Source organism: Amyelois transitella, chromosome 4 (genome assembly GCF_032362555.1).
Source record: "Amyelois transitella isolate CPQ chromosome 4, ilAmyTran1.1, whole genome shotgun sequence".
NCBI lineage: Eukaryota > Metazoa > Arthropoda > Insecta > Lepidoptera > Pyralidae > Amyelois > Amyelois transitella.
Genome location: NC_083507.1, coordinates 10,625,745 through 10,641,841, shown reverse-complemented (window position 1 = coordinate 10,641,841; position 16,097 = coordinate 10,625,745). Strand labels below are relative to the sequence as shown.

At 37.9% G+C, this 16,097-nt stretch overlaps 2 protein-coding genes across 5 annotated transcripts in view; one reads left to right on the top strand and one right to left on the bottom strand.

Annotated features, from left to right (window-relative positions):
• Window positions 1-13,647, top strand: part of LOC106139315 (adenylyl cyclase 78C) — an 82,400-nt gene extending 68,753 nt beyond the window's left edge. The window contains exons 7-31 of the mRNA XM_013340739.2: window positions 61-137; window positions 545-637; window positions 1,027-1,072; window positions 1,650-1,802; window positions 1,918-2,114; window positions 2,342-2,534; window positions 2,816-2,959; window positions 3,163-3,242; window positions 3,767-3,916; window positions 4,449-4,585; window positions 4,859-5,026; window positions 5,467-5,569; window positions 6,182-6,277; window positions 6,881-7,089; window positions 7,450-7,638; window positions 7,916-8,215; window positions 8,351-8,585; window positions 8,726-8,846; window positions 9,340-9,446; window positions 9,617-9,731; window positions 9,899-10,044; window positions 10,187-10,403; window positions 10,794-10,914; window positions 11,279-11,496; window positions 11,580-13,647. Coding sequence (XP_013196193.2) covers window positions 61-137; window positions 545-637; window positions 1,027-1,072; window positions 1,650-1,802; window positions 1,918-2,114; window positions 2,342-2,534; window positions 2,816-2,959; window positions 3,163-3,242; window positions 3,767-3,916; window positions 4,449-4,585; window positions 4,859-5,026; window positions 5,467-5,569; window positions 6,182-6,277; window positions 6,881-7,089; window positions 7,450-7,638; window positions 7,916-8,215; window positions 8,351-8,585; window positions 8,726-8,846; window positions 9,340-9,446; window positions 9,617-9,731; window positions 9,899-10,044; window positions 10,187-10,403; window positions 10,794-10,914; window positions 11,279-11,496; window positions 11,580-11,809 — 3,845 coding nt within the window. The 3' untranslated portion in view covers window positions 11,810-13,647. The remainder of the gene's footprint in view (window positions 1-60; window positions 138-544; window positions 638-1,026; window positions 1,073-1,649; window positions 1,803-1,917; window positions 2,115-2,341; window positions 2,535-2,815; window positions 2,960-3,162; window positions 3,243-3,766; window positions 3,917-4,448; window positions 4,586-4,858; window positions 5,027-5,466; window positions 5,570-6,181; window positions 6,278-6,880; window positions 7,090-7,449; window positions 7,639-7,915; window positions 8,216-8,350; window positions 8,586-8,725; window positions 8,847-9,339; window positions 9,447-9,616; window positions 9,732-9,898; window positions 10,045-10,186; window positions 10,404-10,793; window positions 10,915-11,278; window positions 11,497-11,579) is intronic.
• Window positions 13,648-13,849: 202 nt separating this feature from the next.
• The window catches only part of LOC106139310 (FERM, ARHGEF and pleckstrin domain-containing protein 1-like), a 59,747-nt gene continuing 57,499 nt past the window's right edge, over window positions 13,850-16,097 (bottom strand). For all 4 annotated transcript variants that reach the window (XM_060954096.1, XM_060954106.1, XM_060954103.1 and 1 more), the window contains one exon: window positions 13,850-15,811. In XM_060954096.1, coding sequence (XP_060810079.1) covers window positions 15,763-15,811 — 49 coding nt within the window. In that variant the 3' untranslated portion in view covers window positions 13,850-15,762. The remainder of the gene's footprint in view (window positions 15,812-16,097) is intronic.

The window sequence follows — 16,097 nt, the reverse complement described above, 5'->3', positions numbered from 1 at the left end:
TCCGCGCGGACGAAGTCGCGGACATAAGCTAGTAAGTGATAATAAAATTTTGGTTTCCAGCGGCGACGGAAGGCATGCTCCGGACGGGGCGGTACTACAAGGGGATTTATTGGCCCTCCATCACAAACAGTTTCAAGGTACGGACCTGACTTGAATAATGGCTTTTGTTTTGATTGAATGTTCACGTAAATTTTTTGTTCATTGTCAAAAAAATACTTTTAAATATTATAGGAAGATAGCTAGAGATATTTATCAAGGCAAGACGACATAATAATACACATCCTTCGTTACAAAAAAATGATAAGTTCTTATGAATATTTTGCAATAATTTAAAGATTAAATAAACATAGAGATGCTGGGAAACCAAAAGATGTGACAATTATTTTAAATGATAATATTCGATATGTCCTTTACCATTTATAAAAAAATTGAATTCTAAAGTAACAAAATAATAAACTTAGATGTTTTTTTTATTTGATTAAAGAATGACAGCAACTGTTTATTAATAAGTGTTTTTGTATAAAACCTAATGTGTATATTGTAGGACGAAGCTGTAGAGAATTCATACCAAAGATATTCACGGAGGCAACGCCAGAAGTCCCTCATTATGGTGAACATAGTCGACTTAGCGCTCAAAGTGAGTAGGGCAGACATGTCCTGAATTCATTTTTATTATCCTTTGCCAAAGTAAGATCTTTATTTATGTAGAACAATGTGACCTACTAATGCCTAACTCCCAAATTAATTCTTTAGGTAAGTCTGCTTAAGTCTTTTTTCCTAAATAACCTTGTCGTGTGAGTTGAACAGCAAGATTTGATGTAGGGTATATGGTTCTGCTAAGTTATAGGTAGTCTTTATAAGCATTTTCGATTAACAGAAATATTTTATAAATAAGGTTCCTTTCGAAATAACTAATGCAATTTTAACTTTTGTTACATATAAACTTGCAAAGAGGAAAAATACTTATTAAACTAAGTTTATCTTTTATTCATGGGTCCGAAATAAATCTGGTTAATTGTTTTCCAGATTTGTCTGTCCATTATATACACGACGGCCAATAGGAGCAATATCAGTGAGTACACATTTTAACTGACGTGTTAACGCAACGTTGATAACGGGTACATCACTATTATCTAATGGGAGATAAGCAAACGCTGGATATCCATCACACCATTCATACATCACGTTTTTATGTTGATTGAGAGATATTCTGCCTTTTTGTTTTGAATCATACACAAAGTATATATTAGTATTAATAACTGATATAGTCAAAAGAAAGCTCTCTCTTTCATCATGTTCCGTTCCCAATTATAAGCTCACCTATTTGACTGATCTTTGATATACTCGTACACCACCCCTGACGACATCAAGACGTTGTTTGAGACTGAATTTACTTTTTGACCCTGCCCTCAATTATTCTTCCAGAATTAGCATCGTAACTTTCTTTTTAAGAGCTTTTGTATTGAGTGTCGTGCTACTTGACACACCTTCACTTTTCACCCTCCAAATTATCAGACCTATAACAGATTTTAGAACTTGTAAAACAAACCTTTAAACGCCATCACATCCTTATTCCTTCCCTACATTTATCACTCATCAGTTTAAAGTTACTGTTAAGATACTTCTCACCTGTTTATAAATTCCCGCAGCAACAGATACTATGGAGCCAGACAATATTGCGTTGACGATCGCTTTCATATTCTTAAACGTGGCGGTGTGCCTGCTGGGCTGGTGGCACTGCTTCGCCAACAACTACCTGCACTGGGCGGCCGCCGCCACCTGGATCCTGCTGGTCGCTCAAGGTAGACTATAATAGACACTGCTTTAGAAACAACTATCATAGTGAATGGATATTTGCATGTTTCTATGATCAATTACTTAATTTGTCTTGCAGAATGCTGAATTTTCTACTTGCAGGTTTAAGCGGCAAGGGTATCGGCTTCCAAGCGCCCGAGAACCAAGCTTGGTACATGCTATTTATAGTGTTCGTCCCTTACGCCATGCTGCCTCTGTCCCTGGGCTGGTGCATCGTCACCGGTCTTCTGTCTTCCCTTACACACGTGCTGACCACTCCGGCAAAGATAAGGGAGCTGATGGAAAGCAACCCTTGTGCTGTAAGTTATTTGTTTATATAAATTATCTTTCATAAAGCTTAAGTGGTAAAAGGTTTCAAAAACCGAGAACCTCGCCCGAAAACCGAGTTTGGTACATGGTGTTTTTCCCTTACACCAAGTTGCCTTTAAAAATTTGCAAAAATATAATCGAAGAATTCTTTACAAAAGACAAAAAAACTCGTGCATTACTTGAAGGTGTCTCGTAATCAGTTTTTTTTACTGTTCAGGCGGGCTCGTGTAGCACAAGGCTTCTAATCAGTAACGCTCTGCTGTACACGGCCGTCAACTTCGCCGGAATGTACGCCAAGTACCTTGCCGACTGGGGGCAAAGGAAAGCCTTTCTAGAAACGTACAAGTCTATGGTCACGCGGCAGAAGACGAAGAGGGAAAGTGACCGGCAGTGGAAGCTGTTTCAGAGTGGTGAGCAGAAATATTCCTGGGTTTTTTTCATCAGAATATAAAAAGACAAAGTAGATTTTGATGAGAGTGATATAAGTTTTACTTATCTTGTTTCTGAATTCCATTCTGAAACTTTGGACTTGGGGTAAATAAAAAGCAATAAACTACCTACAGTTTAGAAGAACAATGCGATGCACTTCTTTACTCTGTGATAGTAAAGTATTCTAAAAAAATATTCATCAGTGCCGGATTATGTAAATTAAAATACAGTGGAAACCACATATACATATTACGTTTCACAGTGATTCCCGACTTCCTGGGACGGGAGATCTACCAGCACGTGTCCCGCGTGAAGGGCGAGTTCCAAGAGCAGCAGTTCAACAACCTCTACATCCAGCGGCACCAGGACGTCTCCATACTGTACGCCGACATCAAGGGCTTCACAGGTACTTTTAGCTCGACGGACAAGGCCACTGGTCATAATATGGGGTACTGGTATACTTATGATACTTGAAGTAGTTTCTTTTTCTTGACCTTTAAAAGAATATAAAGTCACTCGAGATTGTAACTGAAATGCAATTTTTAATAGGTAAACAGGCGGGTATAATTTTGAAATAATTCCATATTAACATGATAAATATAATTTCAGAACTGTCAAGTAAATGCAGTGCGCAAGAGTTGGTGAAACTCTTGAATGAACTGTTCGCCCGCTTCGACAGGTTGGCATCGGTGAGATTTTTATAATTTGAACACTTGCTCCGGATTCTTTAACTCTACTTCTTGTTTGTGCCTTTTACGTCATCTACAGGAAAATAAGTGGAGCGGTCCTATTCTTAAGCGCCGGTAACCGCACGACACACTCTTAAACCCACCCTAATAACCCTAGAAACTTATTTCTTTTCTGAAGTAATCTTCTGCTCAACCACAGGCAGATTTTTTTTTTAAATAAGAAGACCAACAGCCCTTCATACATCTATAAAACTATATATAACTTTATTATATTATCTTTAAAATACAAACTTCCCTTACTTACATAACTAATGTACATATACCTAAGTAGTAATCACATTACAGGATAACAACAGGGATAGACCAATAAACTTGGGATTCTTCTTCTATGCGATGGGTTAGCAACCTGTCATTATTTGAACTTCAATTCCATCATCAAGCTGAATGTGACCTTGTAGTATTTTCAAGACTGTTAACTCTATCTCGTAAGGGATATAGACGTGATCATATGTATGTATGTACAGGACAACCACTGCCTTCGAATCAAACTGCTGGGCGACTGTTACTTCTGCGTGAGTGGTCTCCCGGAGCGGCGGGAGGACCACGCGCACTGCACCGTCAACATGGGGCTGCACATGATCAGGGCCATCAGGGATGTGCGGTACAATGCTCAGGTAAGAATTAGACGGCCTCTGTGGCGCAGCGGTTAAGCTTGTCTGTGACTTCGGAGGTCTCGGGTTCGAATCAGGAGGCCAGGTCATGATGAGAAAAGAACTTTTTCTGATTGGACTGGGTCTTGGATGTTTATTTATATAAGTATTTATTATAAGATATCTTTTGAGTTAGTATCTCGTAACACAAGTCTCGAACTTACTTAGAGGTTAACTCAATCAGTGTAATTTGTCCCGTATATATTTATTTATATTTAAAAATGTTCTCGTGTTACTGCACGTGGTAGTAAACCCTGCTTTTATTCGGGACTAAACTATTAAAAATGACTAGAAGGTTATCAAACCTAAGTATATATTTTTGCGTAAATAACTATGGATTTTAAAGTTGGTGATCATTTTATGAAATGGTTCTTTGAGCAGTGGCGATTCAGGGAACTGGACTGTGTGATACCCATACAGGAGGTCCATTTCCATAAAAAGCCAATAAACTTGAAATAGAAGAATTGCTGATTGAATTTACCTAATTTCTTTACAGGTAGACCTGGACATGCGTATCGGCATCCACAGCGGCACGGTGCTGTGCGGAGTTCTAGGGCTCCTCAAGTGGCAGTTCGATCTCTGGTCGCATGACGTCACTCTAGCCAACCACATGGAGAGCGGAGGATTGCCCGGGTAATTTTATAACATATTTATTGAACTACTTAAAGTATGTAGAGACATACATAACATATTCTCCCGGAAGGAGGCGTAAATAATTAAATATATATAAATTGAGGGCTTAAAAATTCATCTAAATCAGTCTAGTCATTTTCGCGCAAAACTCTATATAAGTACTCATTTTTGTGTACATTTTGTGCGCATTTGCTTTGAATTACGATCTATTTAATGCTAGTCTAGTTCAGCATCTGTGAGTCTATCTATTAACAAATAAATTAACTTCAACAGCCGCGTGCACATATCGTCAGCGACGCTGGAATGCTTGAATGGTGCTTTCGAAGTGGAGCCGGGAGATGGCGGCACCCGCGACTCTTACCTGAGGGAGCACAACCTCGCCACCTACCTCATCAAGACCACGGAGCAGCCCAGGAGGACCAGGCATACCTCCAAACCTTGGTAAGTTTCTGATGTCACTCGTCTTAAATTTAGTCGCTGTCTCGAAGATCCGTGCCGTGTGGTTCCCGGCACCAATACAAAATAGAATAGGACCACTCCATGTCTTTCCCATGGATGTCGTAAAAGGCGACTAAGGGATAGGCTTACAAACTTGGAATTCTTTTTTAGGCGATGGGCTAGCAACCTATCACTATGTGATTCTCAATTCTATCATTAAGCCAAAAAGCTGAACGTGGCCATTCAGTCTTTTCAAGACTGTTGGCTCTGTCTAGCCCACAAGGGAAATAGACGTGACCATATGTATATATATATATATATGTCTAAGATCAAATTGTTTTCGCAAATGTGAGCTACGTTTCCAGCTTTACCCTCAATCGCTATACAAGAGCTTGTAACAGTTCTTATACCTCTGCATAGACATAAAATGAATTACATTTCAGTGTTCAACAACGTGAGATGTGGGAACTCACGCCGCGGCGGCCGAGCAGCAGCATCGATGACGAGGTCACCACCGACTGGACGCCGGAGATGCCTTTCCAAAATGTAATTCTTTTGATTTTTTAATTGTAGGAGTACACGGTTGACCGAGCTTTGCTCGGTCTACCAGAGATGGCGCTGATATAGTTTCTTAAAACGCGGTTTTTAAAATGTTTATGTATCTTGGGAACCGAGCTTTTCTCGAACCTAGGACCTAAATATATCGACGATAAATCGATTCCTTGAGCCGAAAAGCCCCTAATCTGTAACTTTCACGAAAATCGTTGGAGCCGTTTCCGAGATCCTGATTATATATATATACAAGAATTGCTCGTTTAAATATATTAGATAGATATGTTACTTTAGTGGACAGATGTAGACAATGATTATAGTTCTTAGAGATTTCTCTAGTCTGGTAGATTTTCAAAAGTGAGAGAATTTGAAGGAATGGGAAATAAGTCAAATTGACTGGTGAATGAGAGCATAAGTACGGAGGCAATGTTTGATGAAATGGCTGATGAAAAATTGAAATTGAAGGAAAATACTGTGCCGGTATTGTGTTCTGTAGAGAAGGACCCCTGAGATTTATATTGAAAATTGGGTTCATTTATGATCAGTAACAATTTGACACCAATTTTCATACAATGTGAAGAATTAATAGTAGTTTTTTCGACATAGTACTATTCGAGCAGCGCGTCCGGCGTGGTGTGCGTGCGCAGACAAAACTACGACAGCGATGACGAAGACGACGTGCCGCAGATCTCCGACGCCGAGGTGAGGGAACTACTAGAACATAAATACATACATATAGTCACGTCTAGATCCCTTGCAGGGTAGACAGAGCCATCAGCCGTCTGGGAAAGACTGAAAGACCACGTTCAGGTGTATGATGGAAATGAGATTCAAATAGTGACAGGTTGTTAGCTCATCGTCTAAGAGAGGAAACTATTAGACACTATCTATCAAAAAACAAACAACACAGACCCTGTATTTGTTAGCACTGGTCTAGTTGTAATATCTAGTTGGCTTGAAATTACATAACACAAAGCTCCTATACAATAAACTCACAAAGTGTGTCACCTTTGTTATAACTAGTGTCGTGCAAAAGTTTGATTACATCAGTTTCAAGCCAAACTTTGAATAGGCTTTAATTATTAAGGCTTACGCGTTTTCGTTAAGAAAAGAAAACCTGACTGGTTACAAACGTAATAAGTTTGTTCGTCAGTCATAAAGATGATGATAATGACTTAAACAGAAGTACCTCATGACATAGGATTGACTGGTCATCGTTCTGTTCAAGTACTCAAATTTAACAAGTTCATCGGCATCATATTTATAGCACTGTACAAAACCGTTTTCACGAACCGACCTGTTCAGGAAGACGACATAATAAACATCGAGATCGGCGTGGGCAGCAACCGTCGCATGCGCATCGCCCATATCCAGCCTTGGACGCTGTACTTCCGGGACCCCTCCATGGAGGAGCGCTTTGGGAAGCTGGACGCCAAGACCTTCAAATCTAATGTCATGTGCTGCCTCGTCTTGTGGCTGTTCATTGTAGCTGTTCAGATTGTTATTCATTACAAGTAAGTTTTATGTCTTCTGTAGTTTTTGTCTATTTCTTTTCTGAAAATAGCGTATTCCTGATTACATTATCAGCTGTAGTCTTCAGGGTTTTCAGCATGTGGTAGGTATTTTTTATGGACACTGACCGCCTTCTCGATACCAACCCGGCTTGGGAATTTTGATGAAAAGCTTTGGTGGAGAACTACGTTCTAAAAAGTATTATGACGTAGATAGGTGGATAGGAAGATTAAACGTTTAATTGATCAATTTTGTTCTTAGTTCTCAGTATTTAAACCCCGCGTCTGCTTCTATATATACATTTAGTTTCTTGTCAAGAAGTCTACCATAACTCCGAATCTTAGAAAATATTTATCTTCCAGCTGCATACGCCTATTGATTACCCTGTCTATCATGACGGTCATCCTAGCCCTGTTGTTCGCCCTTGTCATGGCGGAGGAATTCCCGAACTTCCTGCCGAGAATATCCAGCCTCTCTGCCAGACTCAGCGGCAGCAGACTCAAGAGGGACATACACATTTGCTGCTTCGTCTCCATCATGTCGATATCCAGGTAAGGAAAATGTGTGAAGGAAAAAGCCATCACGAGTCCTCCCTACGGAGAGATGATGATGGTTGAATGTGTGCCAGAATTGACGTTGAGACTTGGTCAACTCGCTCCCAAAAGAACACTTTTAACCCGCACAGTGGTGGCCTGCATAAAAACACCAAATTTGAATAATAGCTTAATTCCTGAAACTTTTTATATTGTTCTTGATTCCACAGACTAGAGAGATAATAGTTATAATATTTAAGACAAAACACTAAATTTTTTGTCTTTTTTATTCCAGCACCACAAAACTCTACATGTGTCCTTCATCATTTCCACAACCAATGATGGTAGTCAACAACACTTGTGCACTAAACGCTAATACTTCAGACAGTGAAGTGTATGAGATTTTAAAAGGGGAGTGCTTCCGACCAGAGTACGTAGTATTTACGTGGATCCTCTGTCTGGTGGCGCTGACTTCGATTCTCAAACTTTACTACTTGATAAAGACATGTTTGGCGATTGTAAATGCGACTGCCTATTCCGCGTTGCTGTTGCATTACTATAATGTCTATTATATTAGCACTGAACCTGACAATACGTAAGTAATTTAAGTCCCTTTTTTATTACCTTTGCATTAACACTAACTCCTTGAAACAGAAGTATACATGATCTTAACCAAACTAAAACCAAATTGACCAAATTAAACAGTCCTATTTCTCATTTTCTCTTTCAGGCAGCTCCCATTTTACGTTCAAATGCTGATCCTGATGATGATGTTCCTAGTGGTAGTGGTATACCACGCGCGCCTCATTGAAGTGACCTCGCGATTAGACTTCTTGTGGAAGCTGCAGGCGGAGAACGACCTGGTGGAGATGGAGGACACACAGAAGACTAACAGACATCTGCTGAAGCATATACTGCCGGATCATGTGATACAACACTTTCTGAGCAAAGACCGGTGTCCTGATGTAAGTGAAATCGTAATGATGGTACTTACTTTTGTTAGACTATTGTTAGAAGTATCTTCTATCGGGAAAGCCTCGTATGTTGTCATATACACTGTTATACATTATTAACGATTCAACTTAATAAAACCTTTATTTCCCAGGAGTTGTACTCGCAATGGCGCGACGAGGTGGGAGTGATGTTTGCAGGCATCGCCAACTTCCACGAGTTCTACTCCGAACAGAAGGCCATCGAGTGCATGCGGCTGCTGAACGAGATCATTTGTAATGTACCGGATGTTATTAACATTATCAGAACTTCTAGCTGATGTGCCGCCCGATATACTCTCCATAGAATAGCCAACTTCCATAGAAACTTTTACAAATTCTAGCCGTATGTCGAGATATACCGTGTTTTCAATTGCACCCACAACCAAAGCTTAGCTTCGGAACCTGTGTAAGAGTGCAGTCGTACAAATATAATTATACTAGAGGCCGCCCGCGACTTCGTCCGCATGGAAACCCTATCAATCCCGCGGGAACTCTGGGATAAAAAGTAGCCTATGTGTTATTCTGGGTCTTCAGCTACCTACATACCAAATTTCATGGTAATCGGTTCAGTAGTTTTTGCGTGAAAGAGTAACAAACATCCATACAAACTTTCGCCTTTATAATAGTAGTAGGATGAACCATCAACGTGCCTCACTGTTGACAACCAAGACATAACATCAATAGTTGGGAAACTGTGTGGTTGTATTAACCTCCTTCGATTTTGCAGTTGATTTTGACAAGCTCCTGATGCAGCCACGGTTTCGAAGCATAGAAAAGATCAAGACTATCGGAGCCACATATATGGCGGCCTCAGGCCTGAACCCAAACCATAAGGTGAGTATGCACAATTATTGAAAAGTTACAAATGAGTGTTGTTACCACATAAATTTTTATATTAGTTATACAGACGATGGTGTGATGTGATTTTTGAAGTCACTCCGTAAATAATGAGTTTTTTTATATAGATGAAATAGAATTTTAATACAAAATGACATTTATTTCAGAATGGCGAAGATGACCGCCAGCATCTCTGCGCTCTCGTGGATTACGCGTTCGCGTTACGAGAAGCACTTGAAGACATAAACAACAATAGTTATAACAAATTCGGATTAAGAGTTGGTAAGTTTACAACTTGGGTGTGTTAGCTAGTCCAGGGCGATCTCATTCGGTGCCTTGAAAATCACGGCACACTGTAGTCACAATTTCCTTTTAAATTTTTGGATTCACAACATAAGCTCAGTCATAGAGCCGTGGAGAACTGCTGTTCACCAATGTACCGATTTCAGGTATAAGTTGCGGTCCACTGGTGGGTGGTGTGATCGGCGCCCGCAAGCCCGTGTACGACATTTGGGGGAACACTGTGAATGAAGCGTCACGGATGGAGACCACGGGCATCATGGACCGCATACAAGTCACCAAGTACACTAAGACGGTGAGTGCTGTGTTCAACAAGATTGCAAGTGTGAGGTACGACATCTAGGGGTCAATCCATGAAATTTTGGTGGAAAAATTCAAAAATAATTAATTTACAATTTCGTTTCTCGATGATATTTAATAGATATATATCTTATCAGCTACTAGAGCGTTGCGGCTACGAGTTAGAATCCCGAGGTCCAGTAGAGGTGAAAGGCAAAGGTCGTATGGAGACTTTCTGGGTGATTCGAGGTGCCGACAGAGGACAGCGGCCTGCGCACGCGGCAGCGCCTCCTAGATCACTTGCCGCCATAGTGTATACTATGCTGCAGACCAGGAAGAGGATATATACGCATCCGCTGGATTCTGCTGCTATACGTGAGTCTTCTACTGGATATTATCTAACCAGTTACCGAGATATTGCGGTAAAAGTTCCGCAGTGGCGTCCCATTATCTCCAAGAACAGGTTTACGTTTAGCCCTTTGTTAAAAAATATTCCTAAACACCAATCTGTTCTTGATCATCTACGATAAAACTTTCATCTTGAAAGATGATGATGAAAGATGGACGGCAATTTTTTGCTGTCGAATCTTTCAATGATAAAACTTGTGTCGCCTTATCTACCAATGACAAGAACTATTCTGACGGGTTCATTTGTCGGCCAAATGACTATCACAGAATAGTCTCATCGCTTTTCGCTTATTAAAATAAAACAACGATTTCCACGAAATAGTCTGTAAAACTTCAACAATGACTTATTTGACGTAGCGGGTCGCAGCGGCAGCGTGCGCAGCGGCGTGGCGGCGCGGGCGGGCACGGCGCCCAGCGGCGGCGCGCGGCACCGCTCCGGGGAGCTGCGGAGGGCCAAGACGAGGCACGGACACTCGCGGTAAACCATTTCTACTTTTGCAGTTGGAGTTTCAACCATTAGAACCGAGATGGTTGACACGCCCCCCAGAAAAGACGAGATAGTTGAAAAGCCCTGTCTCGAGCAGCTTAAATTCTTAATAGCGGATCATTTTATCTACGTCTATGGAGTAGGAGGTTCCAGCACGTAATGCTCACTTAACCTTTTGGGCGTCATTGATTTCTTTTACCAATGGCGTTTGACACCAAATGGCGTCATCCGCAATGAATCGGTTAAAGATGCCTAACGTGACACGACTTCGCGTGAAGAAGTAGGCATCTCTAATGCCCAACATTATGCTTCTGTTGTTTATCTATTGTCCTATTAAAGAAACAAATACTTACAGCGATATGCCTGACATGGAGCTGGGCATCAGGCCGCACGCGAGCAGCATGGTGGTGCGCCGGCCGCGGGCCGCCGCCGCCGTGGCCAGCCTCTCGGCGCCGCACACTCCCACCGCCGCACACGGCTCCCCAATGCCCCTACACCCGTTAGGATTACCAGAGACAGAACAGCTGCCAAAGGTGGAGAGGGTGCAGGAAGCGCCGCAGAAGATGGGAATCGGTAGGTTTTTTTAGACGGTTCAGAACATACTAATTTGCTCGATACCAATGAACTTCCTGTTCAATGAAAAGTTTTTCTGACAGGTGCCAGGTTAAAAGCAGCGAGTTTCTCATACCGGACGCGACCGCCCCGGGATCGGTCGCCAAAGATCCGGGATCAGAACAACGGCGCCTCCAACGCGTCCCTGACAAACGGGGCGCCTGGTTCCTTCCGCTTCCGGTCCGTCACCACCGCCTCCTTCCTCAGGTCCAAGGCCAAGAAAAAGGAGGAGGACACCAAAGAAAATGGCGACGCGCTGACCACCAGGATGTAACCTCATTTCATTAAGTGCAATAAACTGAAGAATCAATGTTAAATGAATATTTGAATGTCGATTGTGACAAAAACTGTCCCAAATTGCAGCGTCATTATCAGTCATCATCAGAGCTTTAACACTTTCCAACCCGGGGTTTCTACGATGAGGTTGCTATTTCTCTCAATTCTCATATTTCTTAGTTCCATAATATCCAGTTCAATAATACACGGTCCAGTTACATAAATACGTTCTCACGTAAAATCCTGGTGCCAAAGATTTAAAAATATAAACTTCATTCTTTATATTACCGATTCTGAGATTATGTAGTCTTACCAAAGATAAATTTATAGGTATGTATAAAAATATATTTTAGAATAAAAAAATTAAATGGTAGGTAGGTACATATGCTAAATAGTGATTAATTATCACTGTTATTAGTATTGATTTTATTTATTTGCCGGTTATAAATTTGATATTTAGTATTAAGTAATTTTAATATTTAGTATTTAAGAAATTATCTAGTTATATATTGTAAATAATTTTATACAATTAACTAACTTTATTAAATATAAGTGATACAATAACTAACGAAATTTTATTATGGCACAATTTAGAAATATTTTTGTTTTAAATTAGGCACAAATGGCATTTATTATTTGTAAGATTTATTATTATTTCAAGTTATTGTAAAAAGGGGATGAAACAAAAACGCTAGACTTCGTCTTCCGCGAGAAGACACCTACATAAAGTATAATTATAATGAAATACTTTAACGCAATAAGAACTAGGAATTGCGAAGGTAGTGGGACCAAAGACGAGAAGGATAGTATAAACTACATCCTCCAATTTTGAGAATTTTATTAAAGGGAAGAAATATATGGATTTATGAAACAATGCACTTGGCTAGTTCTTATTGCTTGTGTAAATATTTTCTTTTTTACGAAACTAAAAATTCTTCAATCAAGTCTATAAATATATTAACATAAAATTTACGTCATAATAAGTGCTTCCTATTTTTATTTTTTGTTTATTATTATTTGTGATCTGTGTATTTTTTGCCTTAGAAACACTAACTTATTCCTGGGGCTACGTGGGAATTTCCAAGAGGTATTAATTTGGGAAGAGGTTGTATTTATAAGAAGTTGAATCTGTCTGTGGTAGATGTTTTCTATATGTCGAATGCTTCATGTTGTAACGAACACGTACATATTATTAACATGCCAAGTTAAATATCACTAAGTGTATTTATAAGATAATGATGCCAAAGAATCTAGATCTCAAAATTACGTGCCGCATAGATAGTAAGGTGACATTTAATGCATTCTTTTTAATCTGATGCATTAGGTCGTCTAGTAGAAAAGTCCATATTATTTATTTCGTTAACAGAAATGAATATTATAAATTATAGTAAAGGCTTTTTTTAAAACCACAATTTTGTCAGATATATTTTCCAGCAGTATGAATATTTTAGTTTGAAAGATATATGTATTTATATTTATGAATTGTTTATTGTACTTGTTAATCTGAACAGGATGAATTTTTATTCATTAAGGAAATTTTCAGAGCATGTATGAACGATGAATTTAAGTCGGTTAATTATAATAGCAAAAATAATTATTTTTTTTGCTGTTACCATCCCACAAAAAATTGGTTGATCAGCCTATAGGCCTTAGTATGAGAAACAAGATTTTTTTCGGTTTTGGCAACATTGTTTTTCTTAAGTTTCATCATCCAAACATGCTTTCAAAATTTCTTGAAAGAAAATCACAAATGTTTTTATCTTTTTATGTGTAATGTAAACGATTGTGTTGATATTTAAATAAAATTCCTTTTGCATACAATACGTACATATTTGCATATAATAGTATAAATAATAAAAAGATCTTAATGTTACTAAAAGTATAAATACAATATATGAAAATATTGAATAGTTTTTTCTTTAATTACATAAAATAATATTTTTTTGTAAAAAAAATATTTATGGATGGATAGAAAAGGTTTTCTGAGGGAAAATAAAAGGATTGTTCTGTATAAATCTTACTTTATTATTGCCAATAAACTCACTCTACTCAACTAACTCCATGATTCAAAATTCGGAATACTATGTTTAAATATTTATTAGCTTTGGAAATAACTCACATTTTACTCACAATACACCATAACTTTCTTACGGCGGACACACATTTTTACTAATATTGAGATTTTTGATAAATTTCTTTATTATATTATAACACCTCTTTTAAATGGTATATTATCCCCAAAAGCTCACGGGGCAACCCCCGTGTTATGGAATTTGAGTGCCTTGGATACTTTAATAAATTATAATAATGATTTATTGAAGTATGTTAATATATAGTATGTTAATATATAGAATAAATGAATTACTTCATTATACGTTGCCAAATGATGAGAATGCACAAAATCTTTGGAACTTTAAATACACATTGATGTCGGTATGAAAATAAATGATGCTTTTAAAAGATTTACATGAGTGTACCACAAATATTATGGATTGGTAAGAACCACAAAAAGGCTTCTTAAAGATACTCGCAATTTATTTTTTGAATAACCTCAACCCAATTTTAGTCCATTAAAAAACTATTTTCATACGCTCAGATGCACTCATTCAACGCACTTCCTTTAAAAGGAAATTAAACAATTCAACCCTTACAAGCTATGTGTGACATCACGTTTGGAAATACATTAACTTACTGTTCTAGCGCAATGCGGTCCTACACCCCAGCCAGTAGTCAGAAAAACTTCGAATTTTACTTTTAATTTATACTTTGAACTAACATACGTGCCTTGTCCTTTCCGGTACATTAGAAGCGCTTAGATTATTGAGTCTTTAAAAAAATAAAGAATAAAGACGTGATATGTATGTAGATTTTCTGAAGAAAAATATAAGTATGTAAAGAGAATATAAGTATGTACGGAGAGATAAGTCACTATATAAAGAGTTTAGTGAATTGGTTTCTCCTCTGACAATTTCATTAATTGTTAACCGGCAAAGTTATTCTAGCTATCGGCAGGGCTCTAGTGTATATCACAATTCATAATAAATGAACTTTGAACTATACAATAATACCATAGAGTGATCGTTACTCACCTCACATGTTAAAATCATTCATACTTGTAAAATATTAAATAATAATGGCGATTCGAACCAAATAAGTGAAAAGATTTGGTAGTTCAATGCCGAAATTTTACAAAAATATGCACAATAATTTTTTTGTATCGATTTTTTTTTTGATTATCGTTATCATCATAAAACAAATTTTTCATTTCATTTCTCTCATTACACACTCAGTAAAATAACACCCTACATAATGTCTTCATGTCACATAATTTGTATAAAACTAATTTATTTTAAATAAAACATTGAATTCTGTTCATAAAACATGACTATCGAATTGTAATAATGAATCCGTCATATTTGTAAAATATTATAACATTTAAATAACACACATTATTGCAAATAGGTATTTAGAAAAATAAATAAATATAGTAAAAGTGACTCTGATACCATTTTATGATAAAAACGTTTACTCAAACGGCGATCATACGTGCAATACTGCGATCAAACACGGTATGACTCATGTTTCTCACTCAAAACCAACATGGCTGACTGATTTTTTATTCATCATATGGCAGTTTATGATTGGACTTTTCACTTAGAAGATATAAATAGGTACTATTTTTTTTTAACCTTACGCATAATGTTTCGGTATGTCTTTATAAAGTAGATTATAATCTACTCCTTCCTATAATATGAAGATTACGAATAAACAAAAGCGATGGTACCGGTAGCTCACTAAATAAATAAAGGCAAGATTTTTATTGCTCAATAATAAACTCGTACGAAAATATCATTTTGTACACCAACATAGCTATGGCACCAATTTGTATTCGTGTTTTTTTTAAATATTATATTATTCGGGTCGCGGACATTCGTCCAATTTAACTACAACTTAATTGTGATTATTGCGTACCATCGCAGTCTGTAGCACTTCCGTCCACCTGTAAAAAGAATAAAACTGTCAAACGTGTTATATTTTCTGGAGTATACGAAACGATACCGGGAACCTCTGTACTTGGTAATACGAAGTTATAAATCTACAGTAACAGGTAATGACCTAATGTAGGTGTATTAAAAGCAGTTGTATCAAGAAGGTACTCAACCTCATAAGGTTTGCCTCATTTCACAAAAAGCATTTACAATCGATAAAGAAAGATTTTTTTTTATTTTGGTACATACATTTTAAATTATCAGTATAACATATACATTTTCACTACATAGTATAAA